Source organism: Coturnix japonica, chromosome 1 (genome assembly GCF_054131305.1).
Source record: "Coturnix japonica strain WE chromosome 1, WE-NBRP24, whole genome shotgun sequence".
Lineage (NCBI taxonomy): Eukaryota > Metazoa > Chordata > Aves > Galliformes > Phasianidae > Coturnix > Coturnix japonica.
The window spans coordinates 92,382,778-92,405,909 of NC_140663.1; the positions used below are offsets into that span (position 1 = coordinate 92,382,778).

Genomic DNA, 23,132 nt, shown 5'->3' on the forward strand with positions numbered 1-23,132 from the left:
TACTGAAGAATTTCAAACAGTGGCTAAGCAGGAGACATCTTTTTTTTCTAAATACTGCTGATTCTACACTACAAAGTAGCGTACAGAGTAGTACAGGTAAATCCAAAGAGATCAAAAAAGCATTTAGCTTAAGTTGTTGAAGATATTTAATGAGTTTAAAATTGGGTCTGTTTCTAATGTGCTATGTGGCCACAGCAGAAAAACAAGAGAATTTGCCAAAACAAAGACTGAGCAGCCCAGAGGAGAAAAAAAAATCTTCCAAGATGGAGATGTCAAAAACCAGTATTAGAATCTTTTTATATGAGAGTACTGTTAACTGGAACTGGAATCTTTCTGAAAAATTCATCATTTTCCTGTTTCCTGCGCATTCAGAGGATTTCAGGAAGTTTTCTAAAACATCTGCTTAAACTTTGCTTTATTATTATTATTATTATTTTTTATCCTATCTACATTTTCATAGTAGTAAATGTTGAGATATCCTCTTCTAAACCTGTATTTTCAGTTCATGAAAGCATTGTTAATGTAGGTTTTGTTAAAGACTTGTAATTTTTTTTACATTTTCTTAAAACATTGAAAATAATTTTAATTCTTTTGATTGATAAAAATATTACATGTTTTGGAAACAGTTTCTTATTGTACTTAAGTAGGTAAGAATCACGTTCCTACCATACCTTAATATCTGGCTAAGTGAGGCTTAAGGGAGAGGGATGGTTAGCCATCATGCAGTCAGTGCATGAGTCATGACTTTTTCCCAGCAGCCAATGATAAACCATGCTGTATTTTTACAGGGAATCTTTTTACCAGACTTTTAAATCAAAACTGATAAAACAGCACTGCAGCCCCTTCTTTGCCACAGTGTATTCAGTGGGTGAATTCCAAGGCTCTTTTAATAGAGAAAGGCAGAAGTTCCTTCATCCTTTAGAAAGTAGCACCCAAAAGACTGTCAGTCTTCCAATTGAAGACTGTCAAGACTAACTGGGTTGTCTGGTCCCTCTGTACTGTGACTAGAAGCAGCCGTGTAATTGTCTTTGTACATCCAGAAAGAACAACCATAACCTGCTAAAATGGATGATGGATGTATTTTAAATGAAACAAACATCTTGACAATGTTGTTGCAGAAATTAGTTTTTAATTAAAGTGTTACCAAGTGATTCATAGATGTTTGAAAAAGTTGTTGAAAGGAATTGCTGCTAATGCAGTCAAGTCATTAATTTTCTAACAATTATTACCCAAAAAGCATGTATAAAGCCTCCTAGAAGTCGGATTATAACTGTTTTTATTTATATGATAAATACTAACCAAAGTTGTTAGTCATTCTTATGAATTCAATCAGGAAAATCATGTAATATGAAATGAATTCTGCGCCAATCTGTTCAGACAGCTTGCAGTTCTCTTCATCTGGGATTCATGCTGTCTGTTTCTTCAAAGGCTCCCTCAGAACTTAACTTTTTCTTTTCAAACTGTACTAGTTTCAGATATTTTCAGCTCAAATTAAGGAGAGAATTCCAGAGTCCAGGAGCTGTATCTACTTCCCTGTTCCCTCTCCTTTGTCTTTTATAATGAAGAAGATTTCATTTGAAAGGCTGTGCTGTTTACAGCTATTGAATGCAATCTCGGAAAGTGAAGCAGTCATTCTGATACACCAACATCAGGCTATTTAAGGATTTGAAAGTCATAATCAACACTATCATAGTCCACCAAAAGATCAGTGAGCAAATGGTAACCAGATTTTTCTACACTTGTTGAATGTTCTGAGGAATATGAAAGCTGTTTTGTTAAAAGTGACCTTCAACCTTATGGCCACAGGGCATGGTGGAGCTTCCTCCAGTGCTCTGGGGAGCCTAGCAGGGCTTGCAACTAGGTCCAGTCCCGCAACCCTAGCCTGCAGCAGTGCAGCTGGAGGCACCTCTTAGAACTAGGCACCTCCCTGAGACCAGGATTCTGTGATTCTATGATTCTGTGATTCTATGATTCAGCTGAGGCCAAGGCTGGGATATGGGCCAACAGGTGGCCAAGGCTAGGAAGAGGCATGGCCAGACGGGGCAGGGCTGTGGGAAGCTGGATGGTGTCCCTGCTGCAGTCTGGTCCACCAGACTGACTGGTACCTTAGGCCTGGGCAGGTGGGAGAGCCCAAGGGCAGGGGGTGGAAATTCTAGATCTTGTGTTTTATTTTTTAATTTGCAGAACCAAGAAAGCATGCATGTAGGTAAATCTTACTTCAATCTTTATAATAACATTCAGAACATTTAGAGTAGGGTAATAAAATTTTCCCTGTTTCTTTTTAGTTTTTATATGTTATTTCCAAGCATATCACCAATGAAAGTGTGATCTATGTGTGTGTGTGTGTGTGTGCATTTCAGGGTTTTGGGTAAAACAACTTAAATTTGTTTTCTGTCTTTAAGCAGCACTTTTTAGTAGTCATCAGACAATCAGATGTTTCAGAAGACACGAAAAGCTTACAGTGTATGATTTTCTGCTGAAATTTCAGAAACACAAATACAAAAGAAGTATTTAGTTTTGAGATACAGCAGTTATGGTGTCTTGTTATTATCCTTGGGGAGGAAATCTAATATATAGTTTAAATATCATTATCATGTACTACATCTTAGATTGTAGGTTTTTCACTACCTGTTCCTATTATAACGAAGCATGAAAATGCACCCAATTGATTATTGAACACTTACTGATAGTATAACAGTGTTTCACCGTTACACTTGGAAGGCTTTCAAATGGACTCTTGAGAGATATGAAGCCTATATAAATTAATTTTATTAATGTGTTTAATTATTAAGTAAAATAATATCAGGATAATTTGTAGATTGAAGAAATTGCAAACATTTTGCAATTTACGAGCAATGTAGATTATATTTAAATGAAGGTGTTCAGTCTCTGTACTATTCTTGGTCTCACTACACCTTAATCTCGGGTTTAAAAGTCTCTCATGGGTAGAAAGGTTGATTAAAAATAAATGTCTTATAGAAAAATGCATGGACAGAATAGGGAAACTGCAGTGAAAACTGCAAAGGGAAAGCTATGTTTATATATTCCAGATTTTTATTCAAGAGACTGAAATGTGCTTTTTGCATTCAAAAGCTAGTAAGTTGTCATAAGAAGTGAAGAAAACCCAGACAATTTACTTCATATCACAGGCTTATAACTAAAAGCAACATGAGTATATACACTGCCAATATCTGAGGCTACACTTCAGTAGTTTATAATTCTATGCTTGCAATTTCATTTAGTCAAACAGTCATAGCAAATTGGGAAGCATGATTTATATTGAATGTATTAAAAATGGAACATTTGAAAATTTATGAAAACAAATGCAGTATGCTTTCATTGGAAGATGTGTATAGTGAATCTATTTAATATAAGAGTTAAGTGGAGAATCAGTTATTCGAAATATTTTTCACCTGATGTTTTTCTCTTTTTTTTTTTTGCTGATAAATCTTGCCTAGCCCTTATTTAGACCTTTTCATGCTTTCTGTGATGGTACACTCTCAAGTAGATTTGCAGTGAACATGCTGATCCGATGTAAAGGTCTTGCTGATCTAGCTCCTAAGTGCAAATCTTGTTAAGGAAAGTGTTGTGCAATGCAATATTGGAAATGAATAGCTGATAAGTGGGACACATGGTGCAGCTGCAAATTTTGCCTTTCAAATCAGTATTGTATTCATTTGCATCCAGTTTACATTGCCAGTGTGCTTACAAAAAGGTACAGTAAATTTTTTTGGAATATTTATGCATATAAACTTAATCTGCATTTTGTAATATAAGCTGGATAAGTGTTATTGGAGAACAGAATATTCCTTAAGCTTTGTCAAGGTCATCAGATGACAGAGTAACTTTGAATGGAGTTTTCCTTCTGTCACACACAAGAGCTGGCAACAGATAGTGTAGCCTGTCTGTGTTATATTTCATGGTATCGTTAAATGAAACTGCTTTTTGTCACTTTTCTTCTCCCTGCTCTTTTCATTCTCTTTTAGCAAGCAGGAAAGCGTAGCATGAAGGAGCAGGATGGAAATGAGGAAGAAAGTCTATGAATGAAAATTATCTTTGAATGTGAGAAGCATGCTAGAATTATTGAAATCATATTCATAGCAGTCTTGAGGTTGCTTTCTTGCAGTGGTGAATATTATTATAAAACACCTATTTGAGGTCACATTTTTGTTCTTTTGCTTTTCACCCTAATCCAGAGTTGATTCTAGCCTTGATGTAAAACACAGAATACATACTGGCGTTTAAAAGCTTAGGTGAATTCTAACAACTTTTGAATCTCATAATCAATGGGATTCCCTTTTATCCTTAGAGAAACTTATTTTCTGGATTGTCTCACAGTCCGCATTGCTTTTAGCCTTGATGGGCATTCACAAAGAGAAAATAAAAATGGGATAAATGAAATGATTTAAATTATTTTAACAAAAATCTTAATTGCTCTTCTTCAATGAGATAATCAGTGTTTTGCTGCACTAATGCAGTGTAGTATATTAACTGAATAAAGCTCTACTTACTTTAAAGGATTTAACTCTGCTGTCTCTATGTGTTTATATTGTCAGTCCTGCATCAATGTCCTGGAAATTTTTATTATTGAAGAATTTAAAATTAATACTTACAAAAAGTAGACTTGATTTATAGAAAGATTTAACTTCATCAGATGTTATATTTAGCAGTAAGTGTGAATTTTATGTATTTTCTCCAATTAAAATGGCGGCAACTGCAGTCATAAATATTTGATAATGAACCTTCATGCCTGTATACTGACAACATTAGTCGCAAGCTAGAAAGTATTTTGAACAATACCTTCTTTTTGCATGAGTAGGGGAATATCTGGTTCCAGTCCAAATCCCCATTTTATTCTACTGTTTTATTATCATGCATAACATTTTAATGCCATGTGACCATCTATTTCTTCAATCTGTGGATTTGAAAATTCTTCCATTAACAAGTAAAGGAGAGTTTTGTATCAGAAGAGAAAACTGGACTCAAATAACTAAGGTGTTATTCCTCTTAGTTTTATAGGATCTTGTGCAACTTCTTGCCTGAAGCAGGAATAGTGCCAGTTTTGGATCAGGTCAGGCATGGCTTTGTCTAACTTCCTTTAGGCTCTGAGATGAAGATTCCTCACCCTTTTGTCTTGGTGAAACCTGCTCAGTGCTTCAATACTCTCCCATTTAATAAGTTTTTCAAATATCCAGTTTGAATGTGCTTAAGCTACAGGTTCTGACTTTTGAGAAGAGTCTCACACTGCTGTTTGTGTTTCTGTTTTGAATGGATTATGTGCCACTCCTTGGCCTCTTTATTAAACCAAATAAGCCTCAACATCTACCTGTCGTTCTTGTGTCCTAGGCTGCCCTTGACTGCTATCTGCTGGATCCTCCCCAGTTTCTTACTGTTCCTAGACACCAAGTGTTGCCCCAGAGTCCTTTAATTATTATATACCAAATGAGGTTTCTGTTGAGTATCATATTAGTGCCTGCATGGGTGAACATCAAAATGGTATCTGACGTGGAAATGTATATAAAGAAAAGATATGGAATTGAATTCCTCTACAGAGGAACTGGATTGCTCCAGTGACATTCACTGACACTTTCTGGAGACCAAACACTAGATGTGAGTACTGTGAGGTAGTGGCCGGTGTGTTTCAGCAGTGGCAGCAGTGACTGGATCACCTCCACTGGTGCAGATTTCAATGAGCGCAAAAAGGTATGTGGGCTTTTATTCATTGCTGGTGAAAATGCATAGCTAATGGTGGTGACTATGCTGAAAAAATGGTATTCTGTAGCTGAGAACTTGGTTTGTCAAAAATATTTCTTGTGCTCTTCCTATCTTTTGTCATTTTGTCACAGAATCTAAATTCTATTTTACTAGTGAGAAGAGACAAAATCTACCAGAGAAAGATCGTAGTTGCACAGAACTGTTGATGGAACAAAATCCTGTGAGCAGTGGTGATACGAGTGGCAGAATTTGTGCATAAAACATTCCCTATTAGATAGAGATAAAACAGTAATTTAAGTATATATACATATAATAATAATCAGGGATGTTTTAGGAATGGGAGTACTAGCGTCTTTCATAGGTTTATAGCTTAAAAATTTTTCATTCAGTTAGTAGCTTCTTTTGTTTAACATTAGCTTATGGAAATGCATCATTTGATAAGCAATTTATGGAAGCATGTTACTATTTTGAATCAGGTTATGTGAGCAGTTTATTGGTATAATGATCTATCTATCTCTGTAATTGGTTTTGTTCCAGGAATGTTTCTCTTAACATTTTTTTTTTTTTTTTCCTGAACTGTATGCTACACTGTAACTTAGATTAAATATGAAAGTGATTTATGTTAGATACAGAAAGTAAGTTGCTTTTTAAATGAATAAACTAGAAAATGAACTTGGAATTATACAGTCTTCTAAACGTAACCTGTTCATTGCTACCTAATAAGTGATGTGAAATGACAAAATCCTTCTGAATTCATTTTGATCTAAGGTATTTGAAACCGTGTTGTCAGATCACTAATATGCTGTTTACTAGGGGCTTTGTCATCGCTTACTTCATTTTCATTAATATTTAATTAATATTATTTCATAATGTATGCTTGTACATTTTGTAACTATAATTTCCCCACTAGGTTGTTTCGACTTCTTATTTTTATTTCAATTAAAATAATTATCAAAGTAATCTCTGTGTGACTGTAGAGCTGTTGTTACTCCTGGTTTAATTTGTATACCTGACACCTCAGAATTCTACCTAATAAAAATAAATAATACATGAGAGCAGGAGCCTAACAGTCATTTGCTTTTGGGACTGTTCATAAACTGTTTGTTTTTTTATATGCAGTTTTTGTATCAACTGCTGTGAACTATTTTATAATAAAATTAGTAATGATATTGAATACTGTATTAATTATGTTAATTATATATGATCTACAATACTACATATTTTTATTCACAGTTGATTACTTATATTTAGAATGAACTGAGCCGCTACAACCTGTATTGCAAAATAATACAATAATTATATGTTACAGTGCAAGAGAGATGGAAAATTATGACAAAGCCATTCTCTCTGATTTTTAAAATGATTGTATTATTTTCTGAGTATACATATGAAGACGTAACTTAAGGCTTGATCCTATCTCCATGTATATTTATGGAAATTATGTCAATAATTTCAGTAGCAGTAGGAATGGCTACCAATGTTATTTTCATATAAGGTACAACTCACAGTATTTTCATTATCGATGTTCATTTCTTTGTGTTAATTGCATTCTGACATTTATGGACAGATGTTGAATCAGTATTTATAAAATTGATTGTTATTTTGGCAAGGCAGACAGATGGAGCTGAGGCAGTGTGACTTTTTTTGCTTATGAATAAACATGTTGCATGTTGTTTAGCAAAAACATTTTTATCTTGCTTTTTCCATATTTCTCCACCAGTGGCAAGTTCTAACTTCATTTGGCCAACATTTCTGTTAGCTGACTCTGTAAGCTTCAGATAGAAAATCAGCTTTTATACTCCTCATATTGTGCATACGCTAGATTAGACAAAACCATACTGCTCATTCCGGGCAGACAAAAATTATGGGAGAAGTTCACAGAATCACAGAATCACACAGAATCACAGAATTGTAGGGGTTGGAAGGGACCTCTAGAGATCATAGCGTCCAACCCCCTGCCAAAGCAGGCTCCCTACACCATGTCACACAGGAAGGTGTCCAGGCGGGTCTTAAATATTTCCAGAGAAGGAGACTCCACCACCTCCCTGGGCAGCCTGTTCCAGTGCTCCGTCACCCTCACTGTAAAGAAGTTCTTCCGCACATTTGTGCGGAACTTCCTATGCTGTTCTTCACAGTGTGCAACATCTACACAAGTCTGATACATAGGTACAGGAACTTAGTGCCATTCTACCACAGGTTCCTCACTGCTCTGCTCACTTGTACTACTACCATGTGTTCCTTTCTGCTCTTCTCCAGCATCCATTTCTTCTGTCCTTAAAAGAAAATGTGTCAGCACTATGAAGAGAAACTGCTTTAAGCTTCATAAAAATGCTGTTTATTTTTTCCACTGAAAGAGATTCAGATATTTGCAGGGAACAGAGTTCTTCCTTGAGAGTTGTCATAAATGAGTAAAATGATCAACAGAATTTTGCTAAGTCAAAACATTCCACTTACTAACCTGCAATATATTCAGTCTGTGTAGGTAATGGAGATTCAGACTAGAGGAAAGAAATAGGAAAAACCCATCCTAGAATCTGTAATGCTTCATTGACAGAAATTTTGCACTGTTGCCATTATCAGAAATACTTATGTGTGAACATGATATTTCAGCACTGATCTGTGTCAGCTACTTTGTTTCAAAACAAATTTATGCCCTACCTCATTTAGCACTGACATCCTCAAGGGATTAAAATCAGGACTAGGAGTAGAACATTGTTCTATGCAACAGGTATCTCTCCAGTGAGTATTGATGCAAAATTTCTGTTAATTAACCTCATATAAGATCGACTTTGGGATTAGTGTAGTGTAACTGCACTATTAGCACCTTAACCTTCTTTACTTTTCTGGTGGTTTATGTAATACATGACAGACCTTAGAAGGTTTCTGAGGTAGATTTCCTTTAGTATTCAAGCCATTTCCCATGTCATTGTTCTAGAATAAGGTAAACAACCTACCTCCAGACTAGAAAAGGAGATGGTGATTTCTACCTTGTTTTTACAAATTTGGCTTTATGATACAATTTATTTCACAGCAAACCATGTGTCAGATGTTATTTTCCTACAATTCATCTTTATAATATCTGAAATTGTAATATTCTACAATAAAGCTTTCCTAGTGGAAATGCTTACACTTAGTATTTGAAATAGTTTGACTAATTCAGTTCTGAATTTTTACTTTTCTAGTATGCCTTTTTTTTTTATGGCTTTCTTTTGTTGGTACTGCATTCATCCTCTAATGTTTAAGACTTGTTTGCAAATTAGAAAACTACATAATGAAAAGTAAGTATTACTTAAGCATGAGAATTCTTCACATAGAATAGGTTAATATGAATTTTTATTATTTGATAAGTTTTAATTTTTCATGGTCATTCTGGATTTTTTTAAATTTCTTACAACAAAAATGAAAGACTGTTCCTTTCATACCATGTTTAAAACTCTATACAGTGTAAGAAAATAAATCATAATACTGGTAATTTGTTATGTTATGATTTCCTGCAAGAGGTAGTTCTGTTTCGGGTGGCTCTGCCAAATCTACTATTCAAAACTGCGAGTTACTTTATGAATAAGACCGCCAAAATCAATTGCTCTAAAAAATGTAATGCTTCAGATTAAGCATGCTGATGCTGTGATTAAGACAACAATGTAAGAACAGAAGCAGATACATAGAGCAAGAAGAAATAGGCTCAACAATCTTAAGCAGCCTTAATTCTTTGGGACTTAATATATGCCAATGAATGTGCTAGTGCCATTATTCATGTATATGCTATACAGTGAACTACTTTTTTTCACTTTCATATCCTGAAAGTGAAACTCCTATATTTACTTCAGAATATGATTTAAAATTTTACTGGTAATAACTTCAATGTTAATTGAAAACTGTGATCAGTAACCAGATTACTGTAATCACATTACTCCGAAGACTTGTATTTTTGCAATGTACTATGGGAAGGTTACTTAATCTTGCTTAACTATTCCAGATTTTCTTTTATAATTTGATTATTTAAAGTATTCTGATGAGTAATGGTTCTTTGCTGTACTTTCCTGGAAGAAATGATTATAAATTTCTTGCTATTTATAAAATGTAAATCCATTATGCCATCACTGATACTTAAGAGGTTCTAGCTTTTGAGGGCATATTATGCTATCAGATTTTGCTGTGTCAGTTCCTTAAACATAGTTGTAAGAGTCATTGTATCCAGACACGTAGTGCTACTCAGGGGATTGTAAAATAGATACTGATTCTTTAAATACTGCATACATAAGAAATTTTATTCATTTATATAGGCCCCAGGAGTTATTCAAGTGTTTCTAGAATTGGATCCTTAGGTTTTATGTAGTTAACACATCCGTGTTTTATTAAGCGTAGACTCATAGCCATGCTTTGATGTTGTTTAAATTTTAAAAACATTTAGAGTAACACTAATTTTTAGTATCCCCAAAGGTTTATTTTCAGTGAAATTATTCAGCCTTGGAAAGTAATCAGGGCTGAAAGACAAATCACATTCTGCTACTTCTTTGTTTAGATTTTAAATTTCATCTTACCGTAGCTGAAAGTCATATATCATAATGTTTCTCTGAATTTATTCTTATTCTCATGGTAGTACTTTATTATTTCCAAAATGGTAATACTTGATACTTTTAAATCCCTTGAAAATTATTGTTTGCTGAAAGAGATACTACCTTGTTTATAATACAGTGGTTACTGTTTCTCAGTAGTGAGTTCATGTGAAGTGCTCATAATAAAGTATGGATTTTGGAACTTACTGTTTTCCTAAAATTCATTAAATCCCTTTAGCTCCACTTGTAATGGGACCTCTGTCTGTCTGTTGCACAAACAAAAGTAATAGAAATTCTAATAAATCTCGAGTAAAAAGAATAGAAGTGCTGAGAAAAAATAATTCTACTTTCATTGGGCATAAATCTTAACAAGCAAACTTAAAGCAGCTACTGAAATACTCCTCTATAAGGAAAAAAAGAAAAAAAAAAGAACAAGCAATGTAAGCTTCTTAGAGACTGGGAGATACTGGCTCTGTCTGGCTCTGATGCTCTCTTCTGTGTGCCACCCGCTTCTTTTCATAACTTTTCAATAAAAGTGTGGTAAATTCTTTAAACTAAACTTCCTGGAGTTCTGTGGCTTCTTGTTAAATGATACAGACCCTATTTTTCTGTGCAAAACAACTGGTGATATTCTTCAACATATTATCCTGGGGAAGCTGGCAGCCTATGGCTTGGACAGGTGGGCTCTTCACTGGGCAAAAAAACTGGCTTGATGGCCAGGCTCAGAGAGTAATGATGAATAGAACTAAATCCAGCTGGCAACCAGTCATGACTGGCATTCACCAGGAGTCAGTACTGGGGCCAGCCCTGTTTGATGATTTGGACAGGGGGATTGAGTGCACCAGCAGTGAGTTTTGCGGAGAACACTAAACTGGGAGGAAATGTTTCTCTGCCTGAGGGTAGGAATTTCTGCAGAGAGATATTTCTGGATAGGCTGGATCGCCAGGCTGAGTCATTGATTGATGATTTTGCAAAGTACTGGTGAGGCTGTACCTTGAGTACTGTGTTCAGTTTTGTGCACTTAATTACAAGAAAAGCATAGAGGCCTGAAGCATATCCAGGGAAGGTCAACAAAGCTGGAGTGGGGTCTGGAGCAAAAGTCCTGTGGGGAGCAACTGAGAGAACTGAGATTGTTCAGCTGCAGAAGAGGAGGCTCAACGTAGAAATCATTACTCTTTACAACTTCTTGAATGGAGGTTGTAGGAAGGTGGAAATCAGCCTCTTTTCCCAGGTAGTTGGTGATAGGACAAGAGGGAATGGCCTCAGGTTGCACCAGGGGAAGTTCGGGTTGGACATTAGGAAAAATAATTATGTGATAGAGTAGTAAGACGCTCACAGGCTGCCCAGGGAGGTGGTAGAGTCACCATTCCTTGAGGTGTTTAAGAACCTTGTGGATGTGGCACTGAGTGACATGAGTTAATGGGCATGGTGGTGATAGATTGATGGTTGGACTAAGTGATTTTAGATGACTTTTCCACCCTTAATGATGGTATGATTTTATAATTCAACTAAAGTCCATCCAGTGTATGTTTGTCCCTTAGAATGAATCTGACATCATGAGAGCGCACCACAGAGCTGGCAAACAAGAAACAGTCAGTTTATGTAGAGACAACAAAAGGTAGCTTTCTTGCAAAAACATGGCAGTGGTCCAAGAACTTTTTATGCATCTAAGTTTCCAGGTGCATATTCAATATTGGTATCATGATGGGTACCCTACTATGGTAATGTACAATACTGAATTCATATTGAGGATCCAGGAATCCAACGTCCTTTTTCTGGATTTGCTGCTGTACATTGTCAACTGCAGTATTCTTAGGGGTGTACATGTGTATTTTCTGGCATTTCCAGGCAGTTGTCTTCAGGCTATGTGAAATCCTGCTGCCAAGGCTTTGGTTTTGATTTCTGAAAGGATGGTGTTTAATTGATGTGCATAATACAAAATTTGGTCTTGATCTTAAGCGCTTTTTCCAACATAAATGGTTCAGTCATTCTTTGATCATAAAACACCTGTCATTTCATCTTGAACTGTCATCAGTAATTCAGCATTGATGAGCACATAGCTGCATTCAGTGGATGCTTCCAGTAGACAAATTGGTTCTGCTGTCCAGTAATGGAGAAATGTCAAGTCATGAACTGTATGAGGATGGCTTGAATGTGTGTCAGATGTCCACTGCTATGCAGAATACAAACTCGTTTCTCCTGTGCTCACTGTCTGAACAGAAAACAGCACTCTTTTAAAGTTCCTTAATTATTGCCTATGGTTTTGGTATCACTGGCGTTAAATTCCTCTGGAAGCAAAAATTACTTGGTCACAAAGTTTGCACACAAAAATGGGACTATATAAACAAGACATCTAATTTTGGAACCACTGTAATTGAAATTAAACTGTCTGAAAATTGGACTCTTAGTTGCAGGTAAAGCAAATAAATTATGAAGTCTCCTGGTTTGTTGGTTTTTTTTTTGTTTTTTGGTTTTTTGTTTGTTTGTTTGTTTGCTTGCTTGCTTGCTTTTTTTTAACACATTACTTCACCAAATTTTCTCTCTGTATTTTTTCTTCCCTTTCTTTTAGCAATGGTTGTTCTCAGCAATTTGGAACCAAATACGACATACGAAATCAAAGTAGCTGCTGTAAATGGAAAAGGACAAGGAGAATATAGCAAAATTGAGATATTTCAGACTTTACCTGTCCGTGAGTAATACCTGTGTGATTAAGTAGAAATGTAAATACTTAATAGGATATGTTGCCTTAATTTCTAGTATGATTTTCCATGGATAATACAGTTCATAGACTGCTTCCCAGTGTATAACATCAGTCTTTTCATAGTTATAGAACAGAAATGTGTTATATTCTTCTTATTCTCTCCACCAAATAATATGCATTAACATAAATTGGAGTATTTCTCCAGTTGTCTCCAGACAAGACTTCATGTTATATTCTAGAGCATGAAGTGGGAAAGATACTAGATACTCATATACACACAAGATTATTACAGATATCTGTGAGAGATGAATGGACCCTTTCCAGAGATATTCCTCCAGCAAAAGTTCTGCAGCTATAATGCCTAAAACGAAAACTATAGAAAAATAATAAGAGTACATTTTTTTAACTGTGATTACATGGAAATGACATATGATACAAAGACATTTTAATGTTTGATTTATTAATTTATTAGCAAGAATGATGTTCAGATCAAAGGCTAATGAAAAATATTTTCTCCAGATTTGTTTTAAAAAGGCAAAATTATAAGTAAATGAAACACAAATAATTAAAGGAAACAGAGACACACTGAATTGTACTCAGGTAGATAAACAAAAATAGATCATCAGCTAAGAGTTAATTTGTTTTTCATAATGTGTTTCAGTTGAACAGTTTTCTGAGTAGGATGTTAGTCTTAAGAATATTGGCCCTAATGGAAAGAACAGTAAAAGTGCGGCAGCTATAAATAACAAAAAATGTTTATGTTGTTTTGCTGTGTTCTCACTGACAAGGCTTTTTTGCTCAAAACAAGTTACTTGTCAGCTTTCAAGTTTCTTTTTCTTTAAAGCACATGCATATTTCAAATATGTCGTATGATAAAACAATTTGCTATTATTATATGGTGCATCATATTTGATAGAAAAATGATAGGAAATGATAGAACCGATGTATGTATTGCCTGATAGGAAACTAGGAAAATTGCCACTGAAATTGAAAGAGATTATTCTTTTCCTTAACAAGAGATAATGCAAATATAATTAATGTTATAAATACTTTGAAATTAACAAGATACATCTGGGTGAATGGAAATTTATGTATATTTTCAGTTGGAGACAATTATGATGTTCATTCCGGATACAAAGCTTTACAGTAGGCATTACATAAAGAAATGATAGTTGGTCTGTGAAATATCATTAGAAAAGTAATTAAAGCTGACTAATAACTCTTCAATTCTAAGTTTGTTTTTGCCCTTCTACTACAGCGAAAACTATTTTTGCTTTTGAAATCTTACTCTTCATGTTCTTTCTTAATATAGTCTACTTTAGAAGTGTCTAATTTTTCTTGGCAAAGTTATTGAATTAATGGCCAAGTCATTACTGATGTAAATTACATTTCAGAATGTAAGTCAGAAAGTCTCAAAGAAAGATTTACTTGGTATCATTTTATTTCATTGTGTGAAATAATCTAGTTTAGAACATACTTCAAGTAAAACATCACACTTACGAAGGATGTTCTGCAGTACTTGAAAGAATTGTGCTGATTTTAAAGATTTTGATTAGTAATCCTATGGGTGAAATCCCAGTTGTAATTTAAGGTTTCAGTCATTGTTGTTTTAAAAAAATTATTTATTTTCTTTATTTAGGTGAGCCAAGCCCACCGTCAATTCATGGACAACCAGGAAATGGAAAGAGCTTCAAACTTAGTATAACTAAACAAGATGATGGAGGTGCCCCCATTTTGGAATACATTGTCAAATACAGAAGTGTAAGTATTTCAGTGAATCAAAGTAGGTGGGATCTGCTTAATAATATCTCTTCTTAACATAGAGAAGATTGATTATATTATTTGAAACATTAAAAAAAATAGTTTGTATAAGAAGAAAAAGAAAAGAAGAAAAATACTCTAAGAGATAGTATAGTATGTTTTCTTTTGTGACTAGGTTACTAATGCCAGATTATTAAAAAGAAAGAAAAACAGAGAGAATGAAAGAAAAACACCCTGATCCTCCTAAAGGTATAACTGAAAGTTCTTTCTCATAAGAAAAGTCTTTTCTCTGTTTTGTTACAATGGTAAATAAGGAACATACACGTTCAGCTTTCAAAGGTTAAGTCAATTAGCGGACATTAAATTATGTAATTAAAAGATGTTTGAGAAACAACTGAATTGTGTTACAACTGTATCTGTACTGATAGACTGCATCCAGAGATAGGATGCTGTATTCCAATGTTCCACATTCAGTTTAAAAGAAATTAATTAATCTTTCTGTACTCCAGGGCTCAATTTAAAATATCAACAGCCAGATAACTTACAAATCGCTATGACTTTTGTGAGTTTCAATGTATAGATCAGTTACTTAAGACACATCATGGAGAGTTCATTGGTCTTCTGTCAGCTGGAGTGTGATTTGTTGGTCTCTTCTCAAATCTGTCAAGTTTAAAATGCAGACTTGTTCGCAGTGTGCAATTAATTTTTCTGTGAAAAATATATTTTTTTTCTATGAGAAGTATATATATATTAAATTTAAGTAGCTAAAATATCTTTCCTGATAGGCTATTTTTAGAAATGATTGCAATGAAGAAGTTCCTCTACGACCGGCAAAAGCAAGGAAAGTAATTCAGAAGTGTGTATTTTCTATTATGTTTCTTGTATTCTTTTAGAAAGATTATACCACATCTATCTGACCAGATTCAGTAAGAAAACATTTTAACAGAGCATAGTCTCAGATTTACATGTCCGCTTCAAGAGTCTGAAAGGGATTAGACATATAAAACCAGATATTTAAACACATTTAACAGAAGGTAGAGAGGACCGTATTTCACAGAAATTTGAAAGCCTTTAGAGATCAAATGCAGAACCTGTTTTAGTACTCCCAGAAAGGATAAGTCAGTACCTTACTTTGTAATAATTTCTGTTGTGTTTCCTGACATTTTCTATAATTTAACTTTTTGATGATAGCTCTGGGACTGCTCGTTTGCTAAGACTGGCATGTAAAATGATTTTCCTAAATCATTTGCTAAATAAATGTACAGTCAAGATACAGGTATCGTACATACATGTGATATGAGAAATTTAAGTTAAATGATTTTTGGATCTGTTGTGAATAACTTTGGAAACAGGATTAACCTGGTGTTTTGACTAAGGTACACCACTGTACAATAAAAGTGCATTTTTTGTGTTTATTGTTGAAAGATAAATGTACAATTTAAGCACTAACTGAAAACATAATAGGTTACAGAAGGAGATAGATAGCTTTTACTTGGAGCTGAAATCCATATCTCCCTATGCTTTCAATTGAAAAAGCAGTTTGACTAAATTAAAGGTCTTCTTACAATAAAAAAAAGCACAGTATTTTTTTTTGGTGTTTTAATCAGAATGAATGGGTGCTATTTAAAGTTCCAAATTATCTGTTGACTGTTTCTCTTCTGCCTTGCCCATTGGTCATATTTAATTGGCTCTCCTATAATTCTTGCCAGCCTCATTACAAGTTCCTGGACAGTGTATTTGCTTGCATGGATAAAGAGCATGTTGGATAACAACTTACAAATCAGTGGATTTTTTTTTTTTCTTCATGTTTTGTAGCAGATCATGTCTTATTAAGGTACAGTTCCTTCATGCTTAGGTTTTGTAAAGATCTTGAAACAAGGGGTAGGACAGCCTTTAAGACACTACAGAGATATTATAGCCTAGTCTAAGTAACTGGTAAGTTGTTTTGTTTTGTTTTTCCAGGAAATCATCTGTTTCATTCTGCCAACCTTTGCTTTCTTAAGATTAATTACTTCTTATCATAGGAAGATCTTGCTAACTGCAATGAGTACCCACTCAGACCCTTCTCTCATTCCCATTTATGGCACTACTGTTTTTGATTGGGGTACACGTGGCCATGTGCTAGTGTTGTACAATGAGCACTAAGCTTTATGCACATCAATTACTGGGGAACTATGTGATGGATTAGTAAATGGCTGTTAACTGCTGCACTGTCTGCCAAGTGCAAGAGCGGTAAACTAGGAGTTAGCCAGGAGCCTGGAAGAGATGCTGGTATGGAGTTACAGTCTAAGATGAAGGGTGAGGAGATAAGGATCACAAGGAAGAAGCATCTGGGACATAAGGAGTTACTGCCACAGCAGCTCAGGACTGATGAGTGAAAAGGCACATGTCTGCAAGAGAGACAGTTTACAGAGCAGCAAATGGAAAGTATTACTCAGGTTAAAACACCAGAAACAGCATGTCATCTAATTCTGGTCACTTTACAGGATTACTCACTTATACTATTCACACAGTCACAGGCAAAAGTGTGTACTTGTTGCTCAAGTGTATTCTGAAGCTGGACACGTTGCACCTGTGAATTTGTGGTTGGTGCATAACGTTCCCTGCAAATAAATGTCAGCATGTTATTTTGAAGAGATCTAATCCAAGTCTTCAGTCAGAAATTTGGTATCATATCTTAAATTGAATTTTATTAGTTCTTTAAAGACAAGTTTTGAAATGGGCTTCTGAGTGATCGTAAAAGGGAATTATCTTTCTGCAGTTCAAATTGCAGAATGTCAACAGTCAGCTGAAAAAATAGGAGGAGGGGTTTCTCTTTCATTCCGGGTTTCAGTAGAAACTTAGAATTACTATGAAATAGTAAAAACAACCATATATTGTGGTTACATACTTTTAGGCAAAGGCAAGAAGTCATAGTTTGAAAAACTGTAACCACCCTTTTTTTTTTCTTTTTTTTTTTCTTTTCCTGGAGGATAAACTACATGAGTTATAGGCTTTTGCAGGCCTAAAAGCTTTTGGAAGTGCTGACCTGTTGTTACTATTAATGTTTTGAATTTTGGTACTGGTAGTTGTATGGTTTCTGGGTGTATGCTTCAGTCGTGTTTGATTATGTTGATGGAAGACTGTGTTCATTTTATGACTTTATGTTTTAGAAAAAACTTGTAGAAAATGAATACAAATCATTTTAAAATAGAGGATTGTTCATTCACTCATGCTATAGAAAAGTTATGTGCTTTTACATGTCAGAGTTCTGCTTTACCTGCCAGATCCTTGATCTTTCTGTGCATTTTATCACTATGTACGTTTTCAGCCATTTTGTGCTTTGTTTGGCATTCATCTTGTATTATTACCTCTTCTAAAACATCACTCAGACCTATAAAGTACCATCCTTAGGTACTGAATTCTTGTGAAGTCACTGCTTTAAACTGTCAGATTGTCTTCCCTAAGAATTTCTTGGTCTTTTTCCTGTGTGCTTTCAAGATAGTATGGCATCTCCTGCCCTTTTTTTTTGTCACAGTGACCAGCATAATAAGTCCTTTTGAGCTGAATTTCCAGTGCAAACAGTTTAAAGAGGATAGAAAAGATGAAGAACTGAAAAAGGTTAATTAGTTTTTTTTCAAGTTTCTAGAGAATGTAATCTTAGGTGCAATGTAATATAACCATTAAATAGATAAGTATTATTTTCTAGACTAGTAAATGGTTCAGTTCCCAAAAAAGAAGAGTTTCCACCATTGTCAGATTTGGCTTTGGTTTTGAGAAGAAATCAAGTAGATTGAAGTTTTATTATCATTTTTTCACACTTTTTTTTTCGTCAAGTAATTCAGGTGCTTAAGCTACTCCTAACTGTCTTATAAAACTAGCTCTTGAATACTTAAAAGAAAAAAATCATTAATTCTTACACTTAAATGCAGTATACAAGAAATAAGGAGTTAAGAAATAATAATATTTTTTTAGTGACTGTAGTCTGAGGCATTGTAGCAGATTTATTTCAGTTAAAGACTGGGGCAAGGACAAGAACAGTGTGAATTTAAGGCTTGCAAGTAATGGCAGTGTGCAGTAAGATTACCAGAAATTGCCAGTCATTGGTCAGTCTAACAACGACAGTGACTTTCTGTAAAAAGTATTTTGGAATTATAGAAATGAAACAAAATACAAATGAAGGAACAGCTGAATCTCTGACATTGCAGATCTGATTCCAGTGTCTGAAATATCCACTGTCTGTATTATCTGACACATGTTAATGATAAAATCGCAAATAGCAAATAATGATTGAAGGTATTTACATTAGAGCACTCCTCAACTTAGAATTCAGTTCGCGTTTTCAGACTTCCTTGCATTTGTTATAAAACACCATGCATATAAGGAGCTCCCTATGAATTTTAAGCAATATTAATAATAGAGTAGCCTAATAAAGTATGAAGTGATCTTTCATAGCTCTATTTTCTGCTCTTTAAGCCACTAATTAACGGGTCTTAGAATAAACAGGGAGATTTGTAATGATATTTAACTGGCAAACTTTGTGTTCTCATCACTTTCCAATCCTGCTTTAATAGTAAAATTGATCTGGGCTCATTACTGATCTCCACTTTCTTAAACATGTTTGAAAATGCATGTGAAATAACAGACAGAATGAAGGATATTGCCATTGTTCTTAGTCTTTAAGATGCCAAAAGTAGACTGTATTTTAAAGAACTTCCTCTTTTCACCATTGGAAAACTACTTGCTTTCCAGATACTTTCATTCTTTTTCTTTCTCTCAGTTTCTGTATGTCACTCTTGGTAAAATGCTTTAATGTTTTTTGAGTTCAGTGCTTGGTCTCTGCCTGTTTCATTTATCTCAATCCATCTAGTAGGCATCACTTTCAACTAATCTTATCATGTTGCTTCGCTGGCGTAGCACACAGATATTCTGTTATGTTTCAGCTCTTTCATTGTTCTTTGCCTGATCAAACCGTGGAACAATTGCTTTGACACCTAATGTTATGTCTGCAGAAGCAACCTCATATTTATATGAGCAGCTGGAATATTTATTTTCCATTTTGATTTTTTTTTTTCTCCTGTGAATCTAATTTTCTTCTGAATTGCTTAGCATGTTCACACAACACTGTGTGCATGCACTAAGATCACAAGTGCACCTTCTAATTTGCTCATGTTTATGTTCTTTGGAAGCTAGTTGTAATTTTTTCTAACTCTTCTCACATTTCAAAGATTTAAACAGCCACTGAAATATGGCACTATGTAACAGTGCTGCTAGTATGCTTACTAAAGAGTATTTGTATGTGCATGTTTGCAGTCAATATTAATTCTTCATATTTTATCAATGTTATGCAAAAATACAGATTGAAAATATATTTAGGTTCAATCAGTGGAATGTAAATGTAGAGGGACTGATGCAGTCATATGTCAATAACTGCAAGAGAAGTCATATGTGAGGACTAACACTTCATTAGAAAATAAAACAAAATAAAATAAAATTGATAGAAAACACCACTTTCACCATGTTATATAAACAATTTTTACTCCAGTGTATTTGGTGTAGCGTGTAATTGATGTGTAATATACCAACCATTCTGATGTTTTTTACTGGTCTGTGCTGCAGCCACTTTCACCTTCCTACAAATGCTCCTGAAACAATTTTTTATTGTATTTTAATTAATCTCAATACTACTTTGTGTTGATGAATTTGTAGAATGAATAAAAGGTAAAGTTAGTATGGAGGACTCATGACACTCTGCTGATTTGCTGATAGCAAATAAGTTATTGAAGCAGTGCACATAAGGGAGTTCAGTATTTCACTCTATTTTCTTGAGGCTGAGGAGAAAAAGAATAGACATTGGCAACATGGTTGGGCTGTCAGCTCATCTAATTTAGATATTTTTGTTTTTTGACACTTGTATCAGTCAAGAGCAAGATGCTTCAGTGAAGAGCCTAAATGTAAGCTACTGGAGGATGGATGTCTATATCATAAAGCTGCTTTTCTCTCTATTTGAATTTTTTATTTTTTTTTTTCCAGAAAGCTATATCCATTGACTGCACTGCTGTGTGGGGTGGATGGCCAGGTTTTTCAGGTTTTTCTCAGCCATGGTTTTTCTCAATGTATTTTACTTCTGTGTTTAATAGGACTGCAGGAATTCTTAATGTTACTGAAAATCCTTTGATCAAGATGGCTTAGTGTTTGCCAATATGCATTATTTCATTATTTTACTTATCGGTTATTTTCTAAATCTAATTTGTATAAAGAATAATACAAATAATACAAAGGTAAGTATTCCAAATTTATAAAATGCTATTTAAGGTTGCTGGCTGAGGCCTCATTTGTTCCCTCTGTACTGATGTCTTATAACTATGTGAATTATTTGAACTTTTTTTTCTGCACGATACGATCTGACTGTTTTAAATGTATTCTCTCATCAGTGTAAACATAGAGCTGCATACTATTTTAATGATGTTTATATTATTGCTTATAGCCTCTTTTGCAATATAGTACAGTATACTGCTACAGTTAGTTTATTCATTCGGTGTGTAACTAATATATAATATAAGCACAGCTTGCATCCATTTCCTTTTGATAGGAAAATTTTCTTTAAGAACATTTGGCAAAATGTAATTGCAACATCTGTATAAAATAAACTTTTACAAAATTTATTCTTAGCAAGATTTACAAGTAACTGTCCTGCTGTTTCCTAAGTTGGTATGTGTATTTATGTAATAATTCAACCCAGAAGGTTGAAAAAAAAGTAGCTGACAAAATCCCTATATCCACATGGTGGAACAATGAGGATAGTCATAATCACAAAAAGTCTTGAGTACTCACAACTCCAAAATTAGATTATTTGAAAGTTTATAACCTTTGGAAATTAATGTCTGTATTTTTTTTTACTTCATGTAGTCAAATAGTTTAGACAAATAGTACAAGAGATTTTGAGAATATAAACTAATGTTTGCATCTTTACAGAAAGATAAGGAAGACCAGTGGCTAGAAAAAAAAGTTCAGGGTACTAGAGACCACATCATCTTAGAGCATCTTCAGTGGACCATGGGTTATGAAGTACAAATTACAGCTGCCAACAGACTGGGTTTTTCTGAACCAACATTGTATGAATTTAGCATGCCACCGAAACCCAACATTATTACAGGTAAGTTGATTTTGGAGTGTTTTCTCTTTCTGAACTGCTCATGCTTAGAACACAGTATGTTAATGTGTGTAGTTGAATGGTCTGTTAGGGTATCTTGATTCTTCATTAACTGGCAAAACTTAAGACTGCATACTTTGTTATCAGTAAAGAAAACTCAGTTAAAAATCCTTAAATGGGACTTTCCTTTTCTACTTTGCTCTTAGTAATGTCATTTCTAAGCACAGAAGAAACACTGAATCTTCAACTCAGATAATGACATTTAATAAGAAAATGTATACTAAATGCATCTTTATTATATTTCTAAGTTGTCTCTTACTGCATATATGCCTTTTTTCAGTGGAGTTATTTGTAAGAATTCTATATTTCAGACCAGCCTTTGCATGTGCTTTGAGGAGTACATGTAACAAGGGTACTTATTTTAGCAACTGATGAGATTAAGACTACAAGGAGAATTATTTAGATGCTGTCTTACTGATTAACAATACTCAGTGATAGTACAGTGAGCATGCAGCCTTCTAATTGGCCTATTTTCAAGATTTGAATTATGTAAATACATTGTTTATATTTCTAAGTGTCTAAATAGTAAGACTTACAACTTCCTAAAGGAAAACTGAATAGGAGGTAAGAGTGAGTGTTTTTCGGTAACTATTTGACCAAGTTTTAGTGCTTCTGAAGTTATATTTCTCAGTAACAATCTAAATTATTTAATTCAGAATAAACATAATTTGTGATGGTAATTTCTGATATTTCACGATCAATTTAGTTTTTATAAAGCAAACAATATGAAGAAGAGGTCTATTTATCTAGCTTATCAATTAAAATGCTGTGGAGAGTATTAATTTGCTTCTGGATTGAGATTCAGGGCCTTTCTAGGCCAGTGTACTTTTTAAACTGACAGTGATTCATGATTGCCATCCTTCAATAAAAATTTCACCAAACGGTCAACAAAAGTGGAAACTGAAACATGAGGAATCGGATTACCCCAAGGAAATGATAATACTTATCAAGTAGAAAAAGAAATAAAACCCTACTTCAGTAATGACTTGTGTCTTTTTAGTTTTGCTCATTTGAATACCAGAACATAACTTATTTTGCACTGCAACTGATCTGAAACACAGTTCTTTAAATTATTCCATATTATTGTCACAGCTGCTGTAAAGGAGAATCATGAGATGCCTGTGTAAATTGTACATAAATAGTTTCTGGATGTTAAAGTAAAAAGTAGCTTTTTTAATTTATCCTGAGAAGACAAAACATTTTTCTC

General features: G+C 34.2%; 1 protein-coding gene across 3 annotated transcripts in view; it reads left to right on the top strand.

Annotated features, from left to right (window-relative positions):
- Positions 1–23,132, top strand: part of NCAM2 (neural cell adhesion molecule 2) — a 240,044-nt gene that overhangs the window by 183,323 nt on the left and 33,589 nt on the right. For all 3 annotated transcript variants that reach the window (XM_085547739.1, XM_015880697.3, XM_085547731.1), the window contains 3 exons: positions 12,841–12,960; positions 14,612–14,733; positions 21,688–21,868. In XM_085547739.1, the coding sequence (XP_085403865.1) occupies positions 12,841–12,960; positions 14,612–14,733; positions 21,688–21,868 (423 nt within the window). The remainder of the gene's footprint in view (positions 1–12,840; positions 12,961–14,611; positions 14,734–21,687; positions 21,869–23,132) is intronic.